General features: G+C 36.9%; 1 protein-coding gene across 4 annotated transcripts in view; it reads left to right on the top strand.

Moving 5' to 3' along the window:
• LOC143217908 (uncharacterized) overlaps window positions 1-21,670 on the top strand; it is an 81,109-nt gene extending 59,439 nt beyond the window's left edge. For all 4 annotated transcript variants that reach the window (XM_076442637.1, XM_076442638.1, XM_076442639.1 and 1 more), the window contains 3 exons: window positions 6,448-6,541; window positions 12,414-12,699; window positions 21,443-21,670. In XM_076442637.1, the coding sequence (XP_076298752.1) occupies window positions 6,448-6,541; window positions 12,414-12,699; window positions 21,443-21,610 (548 nt within the window). In that variant the 3' untranslated portion in view covers window positions 21,611-21,670. The remainder of the gene's footprint in view (window positions 1-6,447; window positions 6,542-12,413; window positions 12,700-21,442) is intronic.
• Window positions 21,671-21,705: the final 35 nt, after the last annotated feature.

Raw genomic sequence — 21,705 nt, 5'->3', positions numbered from 1 at the left:
TTCTAATCGCACAAAAAAGTCAGGTCGATTGGTCGGACCATAAAAAATTCTCTTTTAAAGTGCGTTCAAATGCTTTCGTGGTTCACTGTATATCGAATCCCGTATCTCGTTACGCTTCTAAATTCTAATGCGTAGTGGAGATCAATTTTTCAAAACTACTATACACACGTCCCTATCACATTACATCAAAACATTTGCTTATACATTCACATTGTCATCGTGGAACACACGCGACACAAACGGCGGCCAACAAAGCCAATTAATACGATTCAAAGAGTTCCAGTGACAAAAGGAAGCTCCCGAACACTGCGTGCGCATTGAATCGCGCTCATGACGTTGCGTCAATTAATCGTTCACTTTTTGTCAGTTGTCCTTACACACGTGTCCCGTTTCAAGTGCAGCCATCTTTGCCGAGCGTATTTACCAATGCCACGTGCGGACGTTAGCCAATAGACGGCGTGTGTCATTGAAATGATAACCGTAATATTATGGAAAATGGTTTCTAATTAGCGCACCGGGTCGCCGGCAAACTCAACTGCACTCTTGATATCAAGAGACAATAGCGCCCGCCGGAACAATTGTATTGCTACTCTGCACGTGTGTGACGTTTCTTAACGCTTAATCTACCACATTAGGAAGAGTCATTTAATATGTAAATGTAATGGTAAAATTGACGTTTAGGAGAAACAGCAAAATGACCTTGACCTTTGCGTATGCCTGCCAAGGTTACTGTCGCATTCAATTGTCACTCCGTGTTCCACGAAGAGTTACTCGGAGATGGGCAAATTTTATTTGAATTATGAAAATAAGAATTACCGATTTGAATTCATTTATTTGGCCACTTAACTTGACCATTTTAAATAGTACTTTTTATGATAGCAAAATGGTCAGCGGAAAAGAGTATGCTTTTCAAGGTCATCGAAATATTTTTTTTAAGGACTATGGAAGGTCACGCGAAGGTCAACATGTCGCACATTGTTGAACTGGTTTCCTTATGAGCTATAAGACTGTAATCTCGAGAAAAATGATCTTGAGAAAATTTTGTGGCCTATGATCTCACCTTTTATTGTATCGTAAAAAATGAGTGATATTTAAGATGGTCAATTTAGGTGAAATGCCATAATGGCCGTTAAAAATGGAGGATGATTCGCTTTTTAAAATGAGCGTGGGTACAATCGCCACCCGATTTCTGAAGGTCGCGAAAGGTTAAAGTGGTTAAACTCCGTCAAGACATTTGGAAAATTTACAAGAAAAGGTCATGCTCAGTGAGAATTGAAAAAGTTCGTTGAAGGTCGCTAAAAGTAGAGCTTTCTCTAATAAGCTTAGGTAGATACGACTTTTTCAGGGTGTAACAATTTTTAGGATTACGTAAAGATTTTTGTATTTGTCAAATTTTCATATCCGACGAACAAACAAGCTATAGCTATCGAAAAAGTACACATTCTGACCTTTAAGATGACTCCAAGTCTTGGACTTTTTTAATACAGTTAACATTGTATCTAAAGAAAGCATAGAAATTTTCTTTTTCGTTGCAATCTTAAATGAAACTATTAGATGACGTTATTGTGAGGGTGACTTTTTAGTTCACAATGAAAATTGTTGTTGCTGAAGGTTCCATTAAAAAGTGTTCAGCCATGTACCATGAATTTATCAAAATTTAAATTGCCAAATTCTATACACATTTCTTGGTAAGATGTTGATAAAAGAAATTTGTCTGAAATAATAGCATGGATTTCGAAAACACCGTTGTTCAAAAGAGAAACGCAGGAGGAAGAGACGTTTGGTCACATTATAGGCACTTTCCTATAATAGCGTGACCTTATGAGCTGTAGGTACATGTTCAGACACTATACATAGTATATGTATGTATAGAGCAGTGCAGAATATTCTCGTGCGGTACACACGTAAACGTATTCATCAAATTGCAAATTGGAAATACCAGGTGATTCGTGTTTCTCAAACACTTATTGTTCGCATTTATTTATTTTATGTCCGTTCCTTTCGGCAACACACTTTACTTCAGTTGAGAGAACTGATCTTTAGAAGTCGCGAATAATTAAATTTATAATAAACAGTTGACAATAAAGTTAAATTTTTAATTCTCAGCTTGAATTTAATACATAATATTTCCAATTTACTTAATGTTACCTGGTAGTCTCACGTGCTGGCTAAACAGTAATATTGTATAAAATTGTTTTATTGTTGATATCAATTTACTTAATGGTATATCTATCACTTAATTTCATTTTACTGAAATTACAAATAATATTAGTTACGTGCTGGTCCAACAGTAATACTGAAATATAAGAGATAGAAGAATTAAATATAAAATGAAGTAAAAGATAAAACACTAGTTATGCAATAACAATCTAGCAGTCACATCGTTCATATGAACGATTGAGATTATAAAAATTGGGAACTGAATATTAAAATGGAAAAATAGAAGCAATATTTGTGATCAATATTAGCCGACTATAGTAAAAGATAATCTGCGTCTAATTGCTTGGATTTCCGTGAGACTTCAATAGGTATGTAAATATTATGTTTCTCTGAAACTGTATCAAAGCCAAAAGTCTGTCCTTGGCTGCGGCTCGCGATCAAAATAGTGATTTCTGTATCCGCATGAGAGATCTATTAAAAGTAGGCTAAAAAGTAACGCCTCGTTCATTTACATACCCGATATGAGGTAGATTAGCGAGCACTTTAATTTCGTTGGTTTGAGACACGCTTACATACAATATGACGAGTAATAAGGTCAAAAATAGTATACTTTCAGATCGCTGATTATTTATGTACCACGCAATCCTTAGTTGGTCAAACTTTCTTCAATGAAAAAGAAAAAAGAATTTAATTTATTTCGTACCCTCTTCTCCGTGAATTCGTTTGCTAATTACAAACAATTAAAGTACATATGTTCCATTGTCGAAAATAATTTCGATCAGATTTCGTGAATTTGCCCATCTCACAAACAATTGGTAAATCTCCAATTTAAAGAATGGAAAATTTGGATTTGAACCGAAGTTCTAACTGATTAATTTTAATTATTGTAAATTGCCATCATACCTACAAATATTGTTGTTATTATTATTATTATTCAAAACTAGAAAACGCGTCTCTGTCGTCTTTTAAAAACAATAATTATCATTACATACCATATTTTAGAATAATAATTAATGTTTGCTCGTAAGCAACTATTTAGTCTTATTTATTGAAATATACAGTTCACATTCCAAAGTCAAATGTCTCACTTTCCTCAGTTTTCCTAATTCGACGAAAAAAGAAAAAGGTTGAGAACAATTCCGATCGCACGTCCAACAAATACAACTTCAACCTTGCATCTCAAATTTCAATTCGGACTCGCCAGCTCGTGTTAAAATAAAACTCGGACAAACTCAAAATACTTTGATTCCTCCGATCCGGATCCCATTTTTTCGGGAGAATTTCTTCCGTGTGTTACGTGACAAAATAAGAGAAGATCTCAAAACAAAACGCTACAATATCCTGTGCATATGCGCTAATAGATGCAGTCAAATATATTTAATAACGATAGGGCATTATTATTGCTCATATAATGTTTACATACAATTTTATATATATATATAATAATGGTCAATAGTCATGTGAATGTACGAATAGATTGTGCAAGCGAATAAAATTGAAAAAAAAATATGAGTACTGAGGACACGTCGATTTTCCAGGAAGTACAATAGAACAGATAGAGAGTGGAGAAGAAGAAGAAGAAGAAGAAGAAGAAGAGTTGTCATGATTTGTAAAAGAAGGCAAAGGAGGGAGAGAATAGAGAGTAAGATAGCATCGCGCCATTCACTTTGCTTCGTCTCGATGTAGGACACGGTCGTCTGAGACACGTTACGATGTAAAAGGGGATCCTTAGGAAAGCACACCTCGAGAAAGATGTTCAAATTGATTACATATCGGAGCCCAATTTTTGCTCTAACCTCTCCTCCAGTGAAATCTCTTGAAAAAGTATTTACCGAAGCTCTATACTTTCTTATACGTCGGTGTACGAGTCGGCGATCTAAATACATATTTAAGCAATTCCTTTTACTATTAATCCATTCAATTTTGCCACAAAAATATTATTCTTTGTTCGCTCGAATTTTTTGAACAGTGAAGAACATTAAATTCTTTAAACTGAACATTTTTCCGCTTCCTGCAGTTGAACAAATGTTTAAAACTGCTGACACATTGTTCGGGATTCTTAAATCTCCCAAAAATAAAATTCAACAATCTGTTGCTGTTTAACTACTGTATCTAAAGAAAGAATTTTCCTATGTAAATTATGGCAGGTAAACTCGTTGCGTTTCAAAAATATGTATCTTAACCCTTTGCACTCGGATCCATTTTACCATTTCTTCCATGATCTAGAATATTTACATGATCTCCTCTTGTGTAGATGAAAGCACTGATACAATTTATTCCTACAGTATTCAAATCTTTAATGATTTACTAAATACGAAAATATTGTATAATGGGAAGAATGTTTTTAATAATGGTGTATAGCACTTTTTAGTGGCGCCTCAGACTCCCCATTCGAGTAATAAGGGTCAAAATAGCTGACAGTTTTCATAGTTATTTGTTTACAGTTATTTTTCCTCAATTCAAATATATATATATGCACATATACGTAAATAATTGTATTCCAATAATGCATAAATAACCTACAATTCGCTTAACTTGAAATAGAAAATATTAACACGGTAATATACTTGTGTATTTTAATTTACTCCGTGTCAATTTTATTATATCAATTTACGTGAAATTGTTTTTGACAATTTGAAATAATGAGTAAAAAATGAGCGTGCATGTTTAAATTTTCTTTTCATTGATGGTCTAGATAGAATCTGCTCGACCCTCGATCAATATCTAAAAATAAAAAAACCGCATTATGGTGCCGTCATTGTAACGACGTCATATGGTATGTTTGTGGCATCACATATGGTTGACGTTGTTGTATCGTTTACGACGTCACGGGGTAGGTTAATTTTAAAAGCCAATATCCGCGAGCAAGAATGTAAACGTGAACATTTAAAGTAATTTAGTTAGAGCAAAATTTTCGGAACATATTCTCATGAATTGTAACGTGACGTCACGGTGTGTTGTAATCATGTATGCAGATGTAATCCTAGATCGAAAACTTGGCACGATCAATGCACCAGATGCATACAGATGTACATACATATGTAAACAATTTATAACATGAAATTTTTCTTTGACGTTTCTTTACCTTTGCATTAATTTTGAAAAATACAGACGTAATTCATAGAACTTGTTTTTTCTAGACCTAATTTGTAGAAAATGCAATAAAAATTCTATAAAAAATATAGAAATTTGTAACGAATTAGTCATTCAAAAAATACTTGAATGATTTTCAATTTTGATTTGCAGAGTATATATGTATCTAAATATTAATAGTATGTAGTATTAATTATAAAAGTGTGTGAATATTTAGACGATTCATGAATCTCAAATATTATCATCAATTTTGATAACTTTTAAATTATTAAACTCATAAATTAATTGTAAAATATTACCAACTGGTTTTTTAGAAAATGAAATAAACGATTAAAAAATTCCTGTAGAATATTAATTAGCTTTGTTATAGCATATTGAATTTTTTATCAATAAATTTTTTCTATCGGTTCTAAATATTGTTACCAAGTCTATGAATACTCGTTGAATGTACAATTATCGACGTTACCGAGAGGTAGAAAAAATGTCGAGAGAGAAAACAATTATTATCGGCTCTCGGGAGCTCAAAATAATCCAGATTAATGATTGAAGGTCACTTTTTTCTAACTCCCTGCGAAGCACGGTATCGCGAAGCCGTGAAATGTTATGAAAGAAGAATATTGTGGTGAAGATATTTATACACCGAATTAATAATCCGCAGATTAAACATAATCACGACAAAGTAACCCTTAACCTTAAAGCGAGCTCTTTATCGGTTTACGTACTATAATTACATCCGCCAAATTTTTGCAAAACAGATAACACTGTCACGGATTAGGCTACTACTTTGAAGCTCAATATTCAATTCAAGTCAAAAAATGTAAATTCAGTTGTTTCATTCATAAAATTGTGTTAATGTTGATCATAGTGATTTTTAAAAGCGTTCTTTTTACAAAGTATTTATATTATCACATCATTATTACTAATTATACGATTAGTGTTCTGTTTGATGTTTTATTTATTCCTTTATACTTGTCGATGTATATGATGTGATAATATAAATACTTTGCAAGAAGAACGCTTTTAAAAATCAACTGATCGTGCTTACGATTAAACAAATAAGAAAGTAAATGTGGCTAAAAATACATAGACAACAAATGAAAGAATAAAAATATAGATATACAAATACAGACATTGAGAAATAAATATATAAATATAATTAATTTTTTAAAACTAATAAATTCCTGTTTGTTGCAGATCCTCCCGTGGAGAGCGTGTATATGATATGCGGCGTGCTGATTGCTATGGTGTTAGTAGGCGTTGTCATCGTCCTACTGGCTGTAACGATCAGGTATTACAACAATTATTATAGTTATCACTAGGCTGTGGATCTTTATGCATTTATGGCTCATGAAAATGTTCAAAAAAGGCTAGAATATAAAATTCGACAGAATTCATTCCACTTTCTTAGAGTCTACAAAAAATTGGAAAATGCATGAACATCCGCAGTCTAGTTATCACAGATTGCGAATTTTTATGCATTCATGCCATAAGTCTTATTGTATTGTATCTTATCGATGCAATAAAGTTGATACACCACTTTTAATTTATTTTATTTTATAGTTTGTTTCACATAGCTTATTTCTTTTCTTAGTTACGAAATTATTTTATTGCTATATTTTCCAGTAATATACTACGGTATTTTATTAATTTTTATTCATTTCATTGATCAGTAAAATTGACGTTCCAAATTATTTGCGACTTGAGCTAACTGTTTTCATAAGATTAGATATAAAACTGAGCATTTGCATAAAGATCCGCGCCGTTTACAATCTAATACACTTCGTACAGCCGAGGTTTTACACCAGGTTCGAAAACGAAATTGAACGTGTTTACGTTCGATAACAAAATTGAACACAGATGATACGTTGAACTCGGCGTTAGTATCTCAGGTGCAAAATATTTCACAATATTTATCAAACCCGTCGGAGCTGTCACGACCTGCTCCAACAAATCTGTTGTTTTTGGCAAGAGGAACAGCTTCGAGAGCTTTCATGGCGGCCGCCGCCTGATCTAGGGAACCTAGGACCGAGATCGGCTGGATCAGTCGGATTAATTAGACTTCGTAGATAATACCGATGAAGGAGGAACGAGTCGGAGAGAAGATAGAAAGCGCACAATTGGATAGAATTTAATCTTGGCTCCGAGCATTAATCACATTTTAATTGGACGTGCATCAACAAATCGCGTGTGCCCGCCTACTAAAGTTCAATCCAATTAGGGTCGACAGTGGAATCGTCTCCCTCTCTCTCTCTCTCTCTCTCTCCTGTCATCTACTTTCACATGAATCCTCTTCCACATGTGGGAGTATTATACTGACTATATAACCACCTTACTGCCCAATTTTAACAAAAATTATTTCCTACACGTTCCAATATTCATACGAAAGACTTCAATTTTCGAATAGATTCCCATAGTGTTCGATCCGACGAATTTGCATTCATAAAATTTGTTTCTTCCTGCAACTATAAAAGCCAGTTAGGTATTTCTTACGTAGAATGATTCTACAGACTCTGTTGAATATAAAAATATATAGTTTTTTACCCTTATGAACGTTTAAATAATTTTATGAGCGATGTGCAACTCGCGGCCCGCAAGCAACATTGGAGGGGAAGGGACTGATTGATGGTGGGGACCGTGTGGCTCGCGACGAAGAAGAAGACCAGGCCTGATGTACCAATGCTTCTTGCCATAACAAATTCTCTAGACTCTCAACGCTTTTTACGAAAGATCACGCGCGACTTCACGTGATCGGAACACGGAAATCCTGTAAACCATAAAAGAATTTCACGATAAATCCCAATAAATGATGTTATCGCGGTTTTACCCGTCTCTAGGTTTTCCCGTTTGCCGGAACCACGCAATAATCAAGATCTCGCGAAAAGGTTTCCCCGCACGCGTTTGATTTCGTGCTAACGAATTCTGCATCGCGATCGAATCCGCGAGTGTTTTATTGCGATAGATACGGTTCCGCCGAAGGCTTCTTAATCCTATTAACACTGGGATTCTCGATTTTTTTCCGGTATTCTCCTTTATCTATTGTTCTTCCCCGAAGCAACCACTCATTCGCATCTCTTTACTCGGTGACTTGTGTCTCTGCAAACAAGACCGCGAGAGGCGGATAAACAGTGAAATTAATCTTCCCACTCTTCATCGAATTAGAACCACCAGGAATTTTCAACAATTTTTCGCTGATCTTCGCTCGATCTTTATCTGGCCGTAGTTTATGGCTTTTTTACGTTTCCGTGAGTCCGACAAAAATTTATAGGAAGTGTCGGACGATTCCTTGTTCGAAAACGAAGAGAAAATGCGGAATACTAGTTTTTTAACGTTGTTTTTCTGAATAACTAACGATAAGCCTCGTACGAAAAAAATTGTATTTTTAATCTTTTGTAGGCTCTTGCGAGAGTCTGATGATAAGGAAATTCAATTTTCTCGGTTTTTTTTTCGATTGTGATTTTTGAAAGTGAAACTCCGCACAAAATTATAGTAAAATGAGGTGCCAAGCGATTCCCCGCGAAATTGTGGAATGTAATTTCGTAATTTCTGAATCACTTTAGCGTCCACCTGGTTTCCTAACGAATTTTTCTTGAATACTGAGGCTCGAACGAAAATCATATATTCTTTATTTCTTGCGAACTTTTGCAAGAAGAGAATCGTGTGATGGCAAGGAAAATCTATTTCCTTCAACCGTTGCATCGTTATACTCCGGAAAAGTCGCGAATGTAGCGGCGCAGTGAATTCCCATTTGCAAGACGACAATGTTTATCAGTCCGGTCGTTACGCGACAGATATTGAATGGTACGATGAGTCATACGTTTTATCGCGATACCTGAAAACTAGAAAGACATCGATATTATTTCTTAATAATGTATTAGTCAGAGAGAGAGAGAGAGAGAGAAAGACAGCGGTAGCAAGAGACGTAGAAAGAGGAAGAGCGTTAAGTACAATTTAACAGTGAAACGGAAGTGTTAGTCATCATATAGCTGCCGATATCGGTATCTATTTATAATGTTGCTTCACAAAAACAACTAAGCAGAAGCTCTCGAGACGATTGTTCATCTTTAGCATGTCTAATCGCTGTTACCACATACTACTTCTGCAATATCCGTTTTCTGGATGTGTGCTTCGAGGAACAGCTGATTAGAAAATATGTATACCTATACCTTGTTCAACGAGACAAGGCAGTGAAGTACCAGCGTATGTCCTCTGCTGTCTACCTTAGAAGGGTAACGTCACATCTGTCGCACTCGAGCGGCTATGTTTACATTTGCTGCATCGTCTCGTTGGATAAGGTATATGTCCCATTTCATTAGTCAAGTCGTAACATATAGTAAAAGTATTCGAAAATGTTCTTGATAACATCTCTCATTGATATTGAAGAGATTTAATTAAAAATTCTCAATTTTATATCGAGTGTAGAAGGTTTTAGATTAAGCACATATGTATATATACGGGGTGGTCCACGCAACTTGCACACCTATATAATTTTCAAAGTATGTATGCGTTGCACCAAAAAGTTTTGTATACAGAAGTTGCATGGTCTGAAGGGGTACATTATGTAGTGTATTTATATTTTTACAGGTGGAAGCGTCTCGGAGATTTGAAGGTCGACTTTGTTTTTTTAATGTATATGGAAGTTTTTGAAAATATGGAAGAATGTCGAATTCTGAGTACAAAAGTATTGACCTTGATTAGCCCTAAACCTAATAATTAACGAGTAATTTCACTTTATTTCCTGAAAATTTTTTACTCGACCATGTAACTTCTGTATACAAAACTATTTCGTGCAACGCATACTTTGGAAGTTTATATAGGTGTGCAAATTGCGTGGACCACCCTGTATGTTTAGTAAAAAAACAATCGACTCAATTAATCAATCGAACACCTTTGAAACTGTCAATGGTTTCGGTTGTTGTTTTAAATAATAGAAAGATGGTTTATGAGAAGTGCATAATTTGACTCGAGTAGTTTATCCGTAGGTGCGTGCATAGAGATCGTATGAAGGTCGACTTTATTTTGTAAATATGGTCGTATAATTTTTAATCTCCTGGTCGAGATGCAGTTGTTGATCATCTGCAAATAATATGTACGTACTTTATTTACATGCGTACTTTTGCATGAATTTTACTGCGACTTCACGAAATATTCTCAACAAAATTAATTTTCAAAAGTAATTTTGAAGTACTTGCTCGGCTGCTTCATATCGTAAATCGTAATGCATTTCCGATGTTGGATTACTGATTATTTTATTTTGAATTCGCACGATACCGTCAATACGCGAGTACTGAGTCACAATTTCATCGTATAATTAGCGACACTTCATCTTGTGTTAAACACAAAGAAAACACGTTTCTTTGCGATCATTTCTTCCATCACTTGGTCACCGCGTGATGCATTTCACTCGAAGAGTACACTCGAATGCATGCTGAAAATTCAAGGAAACCTATCAGAGTTGTCATTAAATGATTATTTTAGTCACTATGATTGATTAATTACTTAGTACTATATACAAAGGAATTCAATTTAATTCAGAATTGAATCTTTAAATTGTTTAACAATTACATTTACTATTAAATTAAATTTTTCATTTGATTTAAAATTAGACTGAATTTAATGCGAGATTAAATCTCGTTTTTTTCTTAAATTTAATCTAAAATTTAATTTTTCAGTGGAGATTATTGTTTAAAAACAGACATTTATTTGTGGGAACAATAATAAGCTTAAGTTAGTATAGAGTACTAATATCTGATAAACCGTCATACATCCTTACAAAGAAAATCGGATTTAGATTAGTTCTTAATGCGAAATGACGCGAGGAATTAACACCGACGGTATCAATCACTATGACTGATTGCTATGTCTTTTGCGACGGTAATCAACATTTCTTTTTATTTTCCTAATTCCTCTATTTCTTTTAATCAAAATTCTCTACTTAAAGTCTTAATCCATTACATTAATCGATCAAATCAGGAGTAGGATTAATAATACTAATATAGTAACAATGATATAAATACCCAAGTAGCCACGTACGTCCCTAAAACGTACGGTTAACGTCCAAACGTCCTACGGCCATTCTGCGTACGTTTTAGGGACGTACATTGCTACTTGTGGCTACTTGGGTATATGTATTTCACAGTAATTAAATTCTAGTTTACATTTATAGATCCATTAAAATGATCTTGCCGGAGCTTCAAATAAAACCAGAAACTACATAGAAAATCTTTGTTATATCAATATCACACAACTCCATCAAAAAACGTCATTCGAAATGACGTTTAAAATGACGGCAAAAAAGTCCCGAACAGTATATCACACTAAAGTAATACGGCCAACGGCGCGTAGCACTTTACAAAAGGTTAAGGCCACCCCCGCAGGAACTCTTCGGACGTCTTTGAATCCTCGAACGTTTCCCCGAAACGGCGAAATCACCAGATCGTCACCGGCTTCTAGGTTATTTAAACCCATTGTTCCTAATTTCGAAAAGTCTCTTTCGCCTTCCTGCGTCTCGCCGCGCGCCGGTATGACGACAACAACAAGGCCTGCCTGTTCGTGTCCCGTTCGAATTCCAACGAGAGCGGTCCGCGATTGGTCGGGTTTGTTCAGCCCGTCCAATCGGGTCTCTCGAAGCGGTGGCGTCACAGCGGTCGGACATAAAACCGGGACGCGTGCCATCATCCGGCTCAGACCTGAGTCGGCTGTGCGATGAGCATCAAAAGGTAGTCGCCAGTGAGTTCTGCTCGCGCTGCCTTCGGTAGTGAGAGAAGCCGGGTAGGGTAGTGTTGCTAACAGCAGAGCGATCGAAATACGCTCTGTTGACAACTCAGTGTCTCCCACGCCAAGGATTTCCAAGCTAGTCAGTGGTGGCAACTTGCGGGAAACGACAGAAAAATATCCTCGCGATAAAATGACCAAGTGAGAGGGAGAAAGACAAGACACAGGCAGATAGAGGAAGATAGAAGGAGAGAGAGAGAACAAAGACTGTGTTGGCAGTGTTTTGTTGTTGTTCGGGGTGTACAAACGGGAGGCTCTCTGTTCCGGAGAGTTTTCAGACCCGTAAAGCTGGCCGCGTTGCATGTTAAACTCTCGAAGCTGTACCTGAGATACAAAAGAAAGATGGTCGGGAGCAACGGGACGATGATCGCGATTCGCCTTGTCCGCAGCAAATTGCGGAAAAGGGAGGATCACTCGAATGCCGTGCACCCAGAGGCAACCGTCGTACAGACGGCGACGTCGCCGATCTCGACGATCGTCGCGTCCTCGTACTCTGTCGAGGGATGCTGCACGCAGATGTCGACCACGACGACGTCCACCGATCTGGGGAACACGCCAGGAGAACAGGACAACGTGTACGCGGCGAACGGAACCGCGGAACAATTCGTATGGCAGTTTCCACCGCCTTATCCACCGCCTCACTCACCGGCGCAGTACGCGTTGTGCAACGGCCAGGTTGGTACACCTTTTTGCTTTTTCTCCTTCGTCCTTGTTTTTTTTTTTCAAAAAAACCGCGGAATTCCTCGGTGAGCCGTATACGACGCTCGTAACGATCCTCCGGAAGCTTTGGAGTCTCTTCAGGCAGACTGTGTATGTTATACATCTACATTACAAAAAAATAACAAATGTCATATTTCCGAACGTTAGGTCCGTTTCGAATAGAACCCACCTTGAACACTCTTGACGGTTTTTTTTTTGTTTATTTTCTTCTTGAAAATCACACGGTTTCCTGTGATCAATTATTAGAAAAATGATTGTCAGCTGATCATCCCTTATGCACAAATGGAGTACGAATTATTCGTTCATACAACGTACAACTTGGTTTTTCAGGTAATCAAGTCCGATGCTTGTGGTTTGGTTTCCTGTGATTAATTGTGAAAATAATAATTTGTGGGGAAAACCTGTCGGGCAATTCTTCGCTTAAAAGTGAGAGCGAAAATCGTGGAATACCGCTTTGTCATACAACGATTTCTATTTGATGGAGCTTAAAAATTCGTAACGGTCGTTTATAGTTTTCTCAGAAGTCCCGTGGCCCTCGATAAATCTTGGTAAATACATAGTGGTATCTAGCGATTCCTCGTAAAAAGCTGAACAGACAGTTATGGGATGTTATTTTTTTCACGCAGAGTCCAGGTTTCGAGAAAATCGAATTAGTGTAGATTCAGTTACGACGTCTTCTTTATTCCTTCTTTTTTTTCTTTTCTTTTCTTATAATCCCGAAGCCTTGTCTCTCTCTCTCCTTTCTGCTCCTTCGTCCAGCTGCGTCGACCAGTAGAGCCAGTATTACCAGATTTCACTGGTTTTATCCCCTACTCGGCAGGATAACTCGAGGATTCTAACCGCCATTTATATTTCGCTCGGCCAGCCTAATTTTCATCTCTCATGGTGGTAGAAAGTCCGCTCGAGCATGAAACACGCCGATCCCGACTTTACATCATAATACAACGGTCGTTAGGACACTGAACTGCGATCGGAGGGGGAGAGAAGGCTTATTGACAAGTAGAAAGAAGCGCGGGCTTTTTGAATCTGTCTCGAACACAAACACCGGTAGTCTTGACACTTGTTTATGTTAGTGTGTATTTATAGACTGTTGTAGATCAATAGAGTAAAACGTTACATTTCAATTAGACCTAACTATTAGATTACAGCAATCTTGACATTTAATGAAAAGAAGAGTTATAACTCCATTACAATTTATACAGATCTGCATTAAAAGTGAATAGAAAACTGAAAATAATCAATAAACAATAAGTATAGCTAAAAGTTTCCGTGAAGAATACTCTCACGAATGTATTACCCGATTGTGAGTGATACTTTCACATAAGAACATTAGTGAATATCATTATTTTTGAATATGTCTGGTATTTTAAATACTAGAGATAATTTTATTTTGCATAATGATTTATAGTTTACTTATATTACGTATTAAAACGTACATAAAAGGATATAACTTAAAATTAATATAGAGATAAAAATAAAAATTCAGGTACAGCTAAAAAATTTTAACTAAATGATTGGGACATTGGTTTTTCAAAATGTTTCCTACTTCAAATATTCAAAATATTCCATAACATTTTGTGAAGTCCAGGAAAATAGTATTCAGAGTTTGTTTAATTGTGTATAGTTTTAGAGGAATATCTATGGTGGGTTTAATATGAAGGGGTTGATATTTTTGCCATCGAAACGAAGGCAGTGTCCTCTCCAGTTACGTTGGCAGTGGCTTGTTTAACGTACTATTTCGGAATTGATCGATTTTCGCATAGTGCTTTATTTACCGGGTTATGACAACACATTAATCTATTACAACGCTTGCCCTTACCGATAAAAATCAATACATTAGTAATACAAATGATTCTCCTCTATTCCTGATACTTACAAAATTAATATCGACATATTTCAATGCATTCTGTCCAATATTAGTTCGAGTATGGTGACCATAACCTTAATCTTCTCATTAATCAATACGCCAGAAAATATTATAGTTTCAAAATAAATTAATTAGTATATAATATTTTGTACACAAGTACGATTTTTATTACATAAAACTGTTTAAATTAGAGAAGTCGACGTTAAGTCTTATTTTCATGTGACAAATTCAGATAAATTCATAAATATATAAAAAGGAACATGAGATTTGAAAATAATTTTGTTGACCGTTGTAATAATGTACAAAAACAGTGAACTAATGAGACATCTTTTGTCATATACTTCAGCCATGGACGTTAGCATTAATTCGCATTTTTATGAGATAAAAATGCAGCAAGAACATCAATTTAAACATTCTTGTTGCGCAATCAAAATAAACATTGAAAAATGTTCAGTCCCCTAGGATTTCGAATGCTAGTTATCGATTATTTGATGAATCATCATATCGATCAATTGGTAGCATTTACATGCTTTCAGATATGGCGCGAATTGAACAATTTATTTCCGTTAATCGAGTGCGCGATTGTAAAATCTTGTGCAACAGGTTATGCGGTGCGCTTGCGCGTATGTGCGCAGTTCGAACGGGGCACCAGAAATCAGGATACCCTGCGACGACAAGACGATAAGACCTTTTAAAATTGTAGTTAATAATAGTCGATGGCGCTATCGATCCTCCAAGGACGAGGCTTACGGGCAGACGGACTGGCAAACGAGTTGTAAGGTCGAGGCTCGCAGTCCCAGGCTCGCCGCCAGAAAAATCCCAAACAATCGGCTACGTTGCCACATTTCCACCCCGCTTTGTTGCCGTTATGACGCCGTTTCAGTTTCATGCTCCACTTACCGACAGATCTTTTGCTACTTTCCCATACGCGATCGTTCGTTTTGAATATTATTCAAATCTCCCGGTTTCGAATTTCAACGACACGCCTCTTCGGAAATAAACATGTCACCAGACTATGGATGGACCCTTAGGCTAGTTTCGTACAAGGAAAAAGTTTCCTTTATTGACTAGAATATTTCTTGTTGTTTGATATTAAAATTGAGGAGAAACTTATATCTAATTACGAGAAAAGCATTTTTATCCGTTTTTAAACGAAGACTTCCATTTTCAATATGTTAAAATTAAATCTTGCAAAAATAAGACATTGATGAAATTAAATTGTTTCGATATAATTAAATGAAAATTAGAACTTTTCACCGACTGAAACATTTACAGTTAACTGAAATGTCAGTTAAATGTTCAACGATCGATAAAAAGCCCGGGTTCACTATACATAGCATACGTGATTAGCGCCATAGTGCATTCGAATTTCCGTGACAGCGTTACGAGTATATGATGTAAGATATGTGTGACGTTTCTGATGTCTCATTTAAAATGAATCTTACCGGAAGACTGATAAGATTGGATTTTTATATTTGGAGACGTATCGATTGATTCGTGACGTAGTCTCAGGAATGATTACGTCTACTTCCGAGTACTTCAGTAATTATCACAAACTTGAATCCAAATCTCTGCGGTTGCTTTTTTATTTTCCATTTATAGCTTTTCAACCTGTTTTGTGATCGAATAATAATAAATATCGAGATTTTACGTGGACAGTCTACGGATTCTCGTAAACAGAATGCACACGGTTTCGTATTACATTATTAATGTGTGTATTTGTTTAAATAATTATGTAAAAATGATGTTGATGGAATTATTCCGGATATTTTGGAATTAGAAATTTTCGGGGCGAAATCAAGATGCACCACGTGACAGAGAGCACACTTACGAGTAACAGATGGCAGTAGTTTTATTATACTCGTGCTATAATCGTGTTTGTGTTGAGAACCACCGGCGGCGTCACGCGCCTTGCCAAACTATTTCGTGTGTATTTTGAAAACGGAACGTGATTTGCAACTTGTACCACCGCCTTCCGAAGGTCGAAGATTCGCTCTATCATCTACGGTGATTAGGTTTCCCACGTCGTTTCTAGTTTTCGAAATAAATTGAAAATCATCTGCAAAAATTGTCTGGTTGCCACTTCCACTTAAATAATTCTTTAGTCGTGTTTTCTACATTTTAATTATACTATCTTCAAAGTTATAAACAAACTGTGCGGATCTTTATGCATTTATGGGTTCTGAAAATTTCATTTATCTATTATAATATATATTTATTAAAATTGCAAAGGCTACTACCTCCGAAAATAAGATATCATTTGATTCCACTTTGTTAAAATTCGTCTACCAAAAATTGCAAATTGCATAAACATCCGCAGTCTAGTTACAAATATCCGGTTTTAAAAAGGAAGTTATGTTATACCTAAAAAATTAGGCGCGTCGATAGAAAAAATTTTGCAGGCCCGTATCCACCAAACATTTATTGAACAGTGTTTCATCGTATACCCTGTGATTACTGATCTGTGTGTTTGCAGTATACTAACTTCTTTCCTCGCAAGTGTTCATTGTCAGTCGTTTACCGGACACAGCTAATACGCGGAAAACGGCTCAATAACTTGAACTCGTTTGTTCGGCCGACGTAACCGTTAACGTCATTCATTACAGCTGTTAATTCGACGTTCAGCGTACACATATGTAGTTTGACTTCCCGCGAAGCTGAGTATGATCACATTCGTATTCGTCATTTTCCTTCAGATTTTTTTTCTCATGCAGTGTCCCATTTGCGGCGACATTTTTCTCAATTTAAGAAATTGATTTTAAAACACCGTTAAGTACTACTCGCGTGAATGTTGAATTGGGACTCCAGTCGTGTGCAAATTAAAAAATGAAAGGGATCACCAGATAGAATAAAAAATTGATTTTTTGTAATCTTATCATTTGTTTTTTTTACAATAGTTCGTTTATTTTCATTGAATCATATTTTACAAATTTCAATTCGTATGAAAAGCATATGTTATTTGGATAAAAAGAATTTAGTTTTGTTTAATATTACGTTACCAACCATAATTCAATGCTCACTATTAGTTCACTGTTCGTAACATTACCGTTGCGTGTTACGTAAATACTATATATTAAAGCCATTTGGAGAATCACTTTTAGTTTATGTAACGATTTCGTAAATGTTGAGATTCGTTTAAAGCGAAAGTGATGAACACATCAACGTAAAAATTCATTTTTTCATGGCTTCGTCTAACAATGTTTGAAGAATTCGCTGAAATAATAATCTTGTGGAAAGTTATTGCACACCTGGCAACGTGCCCCAGAAGAATTGCTATGATAACAATGAATAAGTTATTGCGCGAGTGTGGCCACCGTTTCAACTAAAGTAGATAAACTGTATAAACAAATAGTGGCAGCGTGGCATATAAGTATGAATTTTTGTAATTTTCGTAAGAGAGAAGATGTTTCTAATTTTTGCACGATGGAAAGTAAAGTACATATGGTATTGTAGGTCAGAAAAATGTATAGGGGAACGTTCAATACGTACAAGCTGGTAAAGTTTGATATCGATATCTCTAACCGTTTCGTAGCATGTAATCTAGTCTGCAATTCAAAAATTGCAGTTACGAGAAGGACGGCTTTATATTATGTGGGGCACACGGTATACCTAAATCGCAATAACTTCTGTAAAATTTCGAATTCCTCGAAAATATTACGACAATTTTATATTTCAAAAATCTTTTACATTCAAATAAACACGAAATAAAACTCCATCATAATTTTTATTCTTTAGTATAAAAATTAGCCTAACTAGGCCCTGGAGGCACATATGACGCTGCATTTCAAGGTCAATAGCACCGACAACCTTTCAAATTCGCGCGTACAGCACGTTAAAATAAAATTTTTTAATTTTTTTAAATAATTTCTTAACTGGCTAATAATATAACAATAATATTTATTGTTTATGTGATGGATTCTACTTCGTAAAAATCAAAAAGAATTCAGTATAGAGTTCCATTTAGATATTGTCTAATAATTTGACCTATCCAAGCAAAAATATGGGCGATTTTAAAAACCAATGAAAAGATTATCTCTGCACAAAAATATTTTTTACAATACATTCAAAACGGCAACGGAAAGAGATATTTAGGTGTACCACCCTGTACACGCACGGCTGCTTTTCGTTTTTAATAAAGCCGCGGATAATCCTTTCGACGATCAGATTCCTAAAATTTTGATCGTATATTTTCCAACTGAGACGCGAAGTGACCAAAACGAAAATAAATCGTTTGGAATTTAATTTGAGAACATTCCCGCCATTCCCGTCACTGTAAAAACAGAGTGTCGTGCTGTCTGGCGGGTCACGTGGCGTGGCATGGCTGCGAATTTGGCTGGCCCCGGTCTAGTCGGTTGACTTTTATCGTCTGTCGCGTCCGTGACGTCACGAGGGCGGTTTTCTTCGTCTTAGAAAACGGCATCAGCCGTTTTTCGACGGATAGACGACGACGACGCACCTAAAAACCCGCTTTCGCCCCTCTAGCTGGCTCTAAAAATAACGTGGGTGGGCGGTCGCTGCCGTTTGCCAAACAACTAGTACAGGGTGCAGCTGTCGGCGAAATAATGCGTCTATCCTTGACGACAGCAGCCAGCATTCCTATATAGTGTACGACAGGAGATACGGTTCGTCGGGAAATGTTTTCCTTTCGAATTTATGTCCTCGATGGAGATCCGCTTTTTTTTCCAAGCCATCGTGTATACACCTCCCTACCGTCCCAGGTTACCTTCTCCTTCACTCCACCATAGCATGAGTCTTTATGCTAGGACAGCCCTGGCCTCTGACGATCGCTTTCGCAACCTGCCACCTGGATACACGACGTTTCCCACTTTTTCGAGACGGGCTCTCTTTCTCTCTCTCTCTCTCTGCCGCGTTTGCTCAACTATTTCTATCCTTGACTAGCCTATAGTCACGCCGTTATTCTTCCGGAACCCTCGCTCTGCTATAGCCTGTGTCGTCCTTACGCTACACTCTCGTTTATTTTGATCCCTACCGCTCAGGATAACTGTATGACGCCCTATAGCCTTTTACAAATTAATAAAAATCTGTTGTCTCTTATCATCTTTTTCTAGTAGATTCACTTTTGCGTATTTTGTCGCGCAGTTGCGAGTCTCGGAACACTGTCAGGTCCATCAAATAAATTACCCGCACATCACCGATTCTGGTTTTGTTGGTTTGTTTCCGGACAAGCTGACTCGTCAGTTTGAAATGCCACAAGATAGTACAATAGGTATAGCGTGATATAATCGTTTGCGCAACAGAGTCATGAAAGTTTTGGAGGATCGTGGAGAAGATGCTATCGAATAGCAACGTTTCTGGCCGTGTATACGTTGGATAGGGGTTCTTGAAAGGTTTTTCAAGTAATGAGTATTGATGGGGATGGAACTTGGCATGAAAGCCAAAATTCATCCACGAGGATAAAGGAGAGGGACGTCGAGCGCGTTGAACGTTCTATCGAGCGAGCGTCTGCTGCGTCTAAAAAGGGAAGGATAATCGAAAGAAAGAAACTGACTGCACGATACGAGCTTTTAAAAGCTGAAGAAGGTGTCTTGTGCGGATCTCTGCTACAGCTGACTAAGGATAAATCATTCGCGTTATTCATCGTGAGTCGTGGAACAGTTGAACGGCAGCTTGATAGAGTCGCTATTAATTCACTGTTAGAATAAAATCCACTATCCATTTATTAGAATGGTTTATATTCGCATGTCTAATAAATCCATAAAGTCGCTGTCTATTTGTGTGTTGTCTGGGAACTTCCACATAAATGTGTAGATCATGTTACTTCCGCTATAGTTGAGTCACTTGCGGAGCCAGTCGCTCGCGAGACCCCATGTTTTCCGAACGTATAGTCACGTCCACGTGTATCCACGCTATCAACTGTACTACGTATATCGATTACTGCGAAACTATTTTTTTTTAATTTTTGCAAATTTCTATCTAACAAATGAGAAATGAATGGAATTAGTAAGCTCAGTATCTTGTAATTTGCATAGATCTTTCTAGAGAACAAGGAAACGTGGCACCGATGCCGCAAAATTGTACCGGGTGGCTAATCATTTCCGCAAACCAACATTACCAGTCATTACATTGTTAACGAAATTGTTCCGACCTTAGACCGGCACTTGAACGGTTTCTTTTTTTTTTCGTCGAAATGGATCACTTATCGCGTTTCGGTGACGCAGTCGGCGCTACGTAGTACTGCACTATTAAAAACAAATTGCTCCGAGTGACATTACTACTCTTTCGATCGAATATGCTCGCTCGAACGCGCTCGCGTTATGGCGCGGTAATCCGCATTGTTCTTTTTTTTTTTTATCTCGTATCACTGCGATTTCATAATTACGAGCGATCAACTTTACGACCGCATTGCGTTTCCCGGAAACTCGTAAAAATGTTTTCGTACTCGCAAACATTTTTTCTTGTTCTTATATTTACCAAAAGCTACAGGAAACATTGATAAGTACATATTCGCAGTGGTACAGGGTGGCCGAGAAGTCAGTGGACCCTTTAAAATTCGCATTTTTGGGCCACCCTGTATTACACTCGTTGAACAGAGATTACCTGAAAAACACCTAAGAAAAAACCGTCGAACTGAAAGTGCAATTGAGTTTCACATATTTGGCCATTCTCGTACTACTATTATTTGTACAATTATTATCATAGCTGGCTTGGTAAAAATTAAAGGGGTCTTCTGGTCTAGAACTTCAAAAAATTGATTTCTGAAGAAATAGAAACTTTGAAGCTTAAAATGAATGGTGTGGCTAGAGCACTAGTTAATTGAATGGCGGTCTAAATGCAAAAATAATTAATTTGGGGTTATCTGTTGTGTTTTAGGATACTCTTGTGCACGCACTGCCGTCGGACAGGCCTGGATTCGCGAAGGGAATCCGCAAAAACATTGGGGGGCGCTGGCGTCGCCTGGTTAAGCGGAAGCCGGAAACGGAGACTTGTGCCATTCCTCCTGAGCTGAAAGACCAGCTGAAGACGATTTACGTCTACTGATCATGAAACCGTTCATTGAACCGTTGTCGATTTCGTCAGACGTGACTTCCACTCAATCAATGTTTTCCTGTACGTATACCAAGAAGAAGGGCGAA

The sequence above is a fragment of the Lasioglossum baleicum genome, chromosome 18, assembly GCF_051020765.1.
Source record: "Lasioglossum baleicum chromosome 18, iyLasBale1, whole genome shotgun sequence".
In the NCBI taxonomy this organism is placed as follows: domain Eukaryota; kingdom Metazoa; phylum Arthropoda; class Insecta; order Hymenoptera; family Halictidae; genus Lasioglossum; species Lasioglossum baleicum.
Note: the sequence above shows the minus strand (reverse complement) of the source record. Positions and strands in the feature narration are given on the sequence as shown.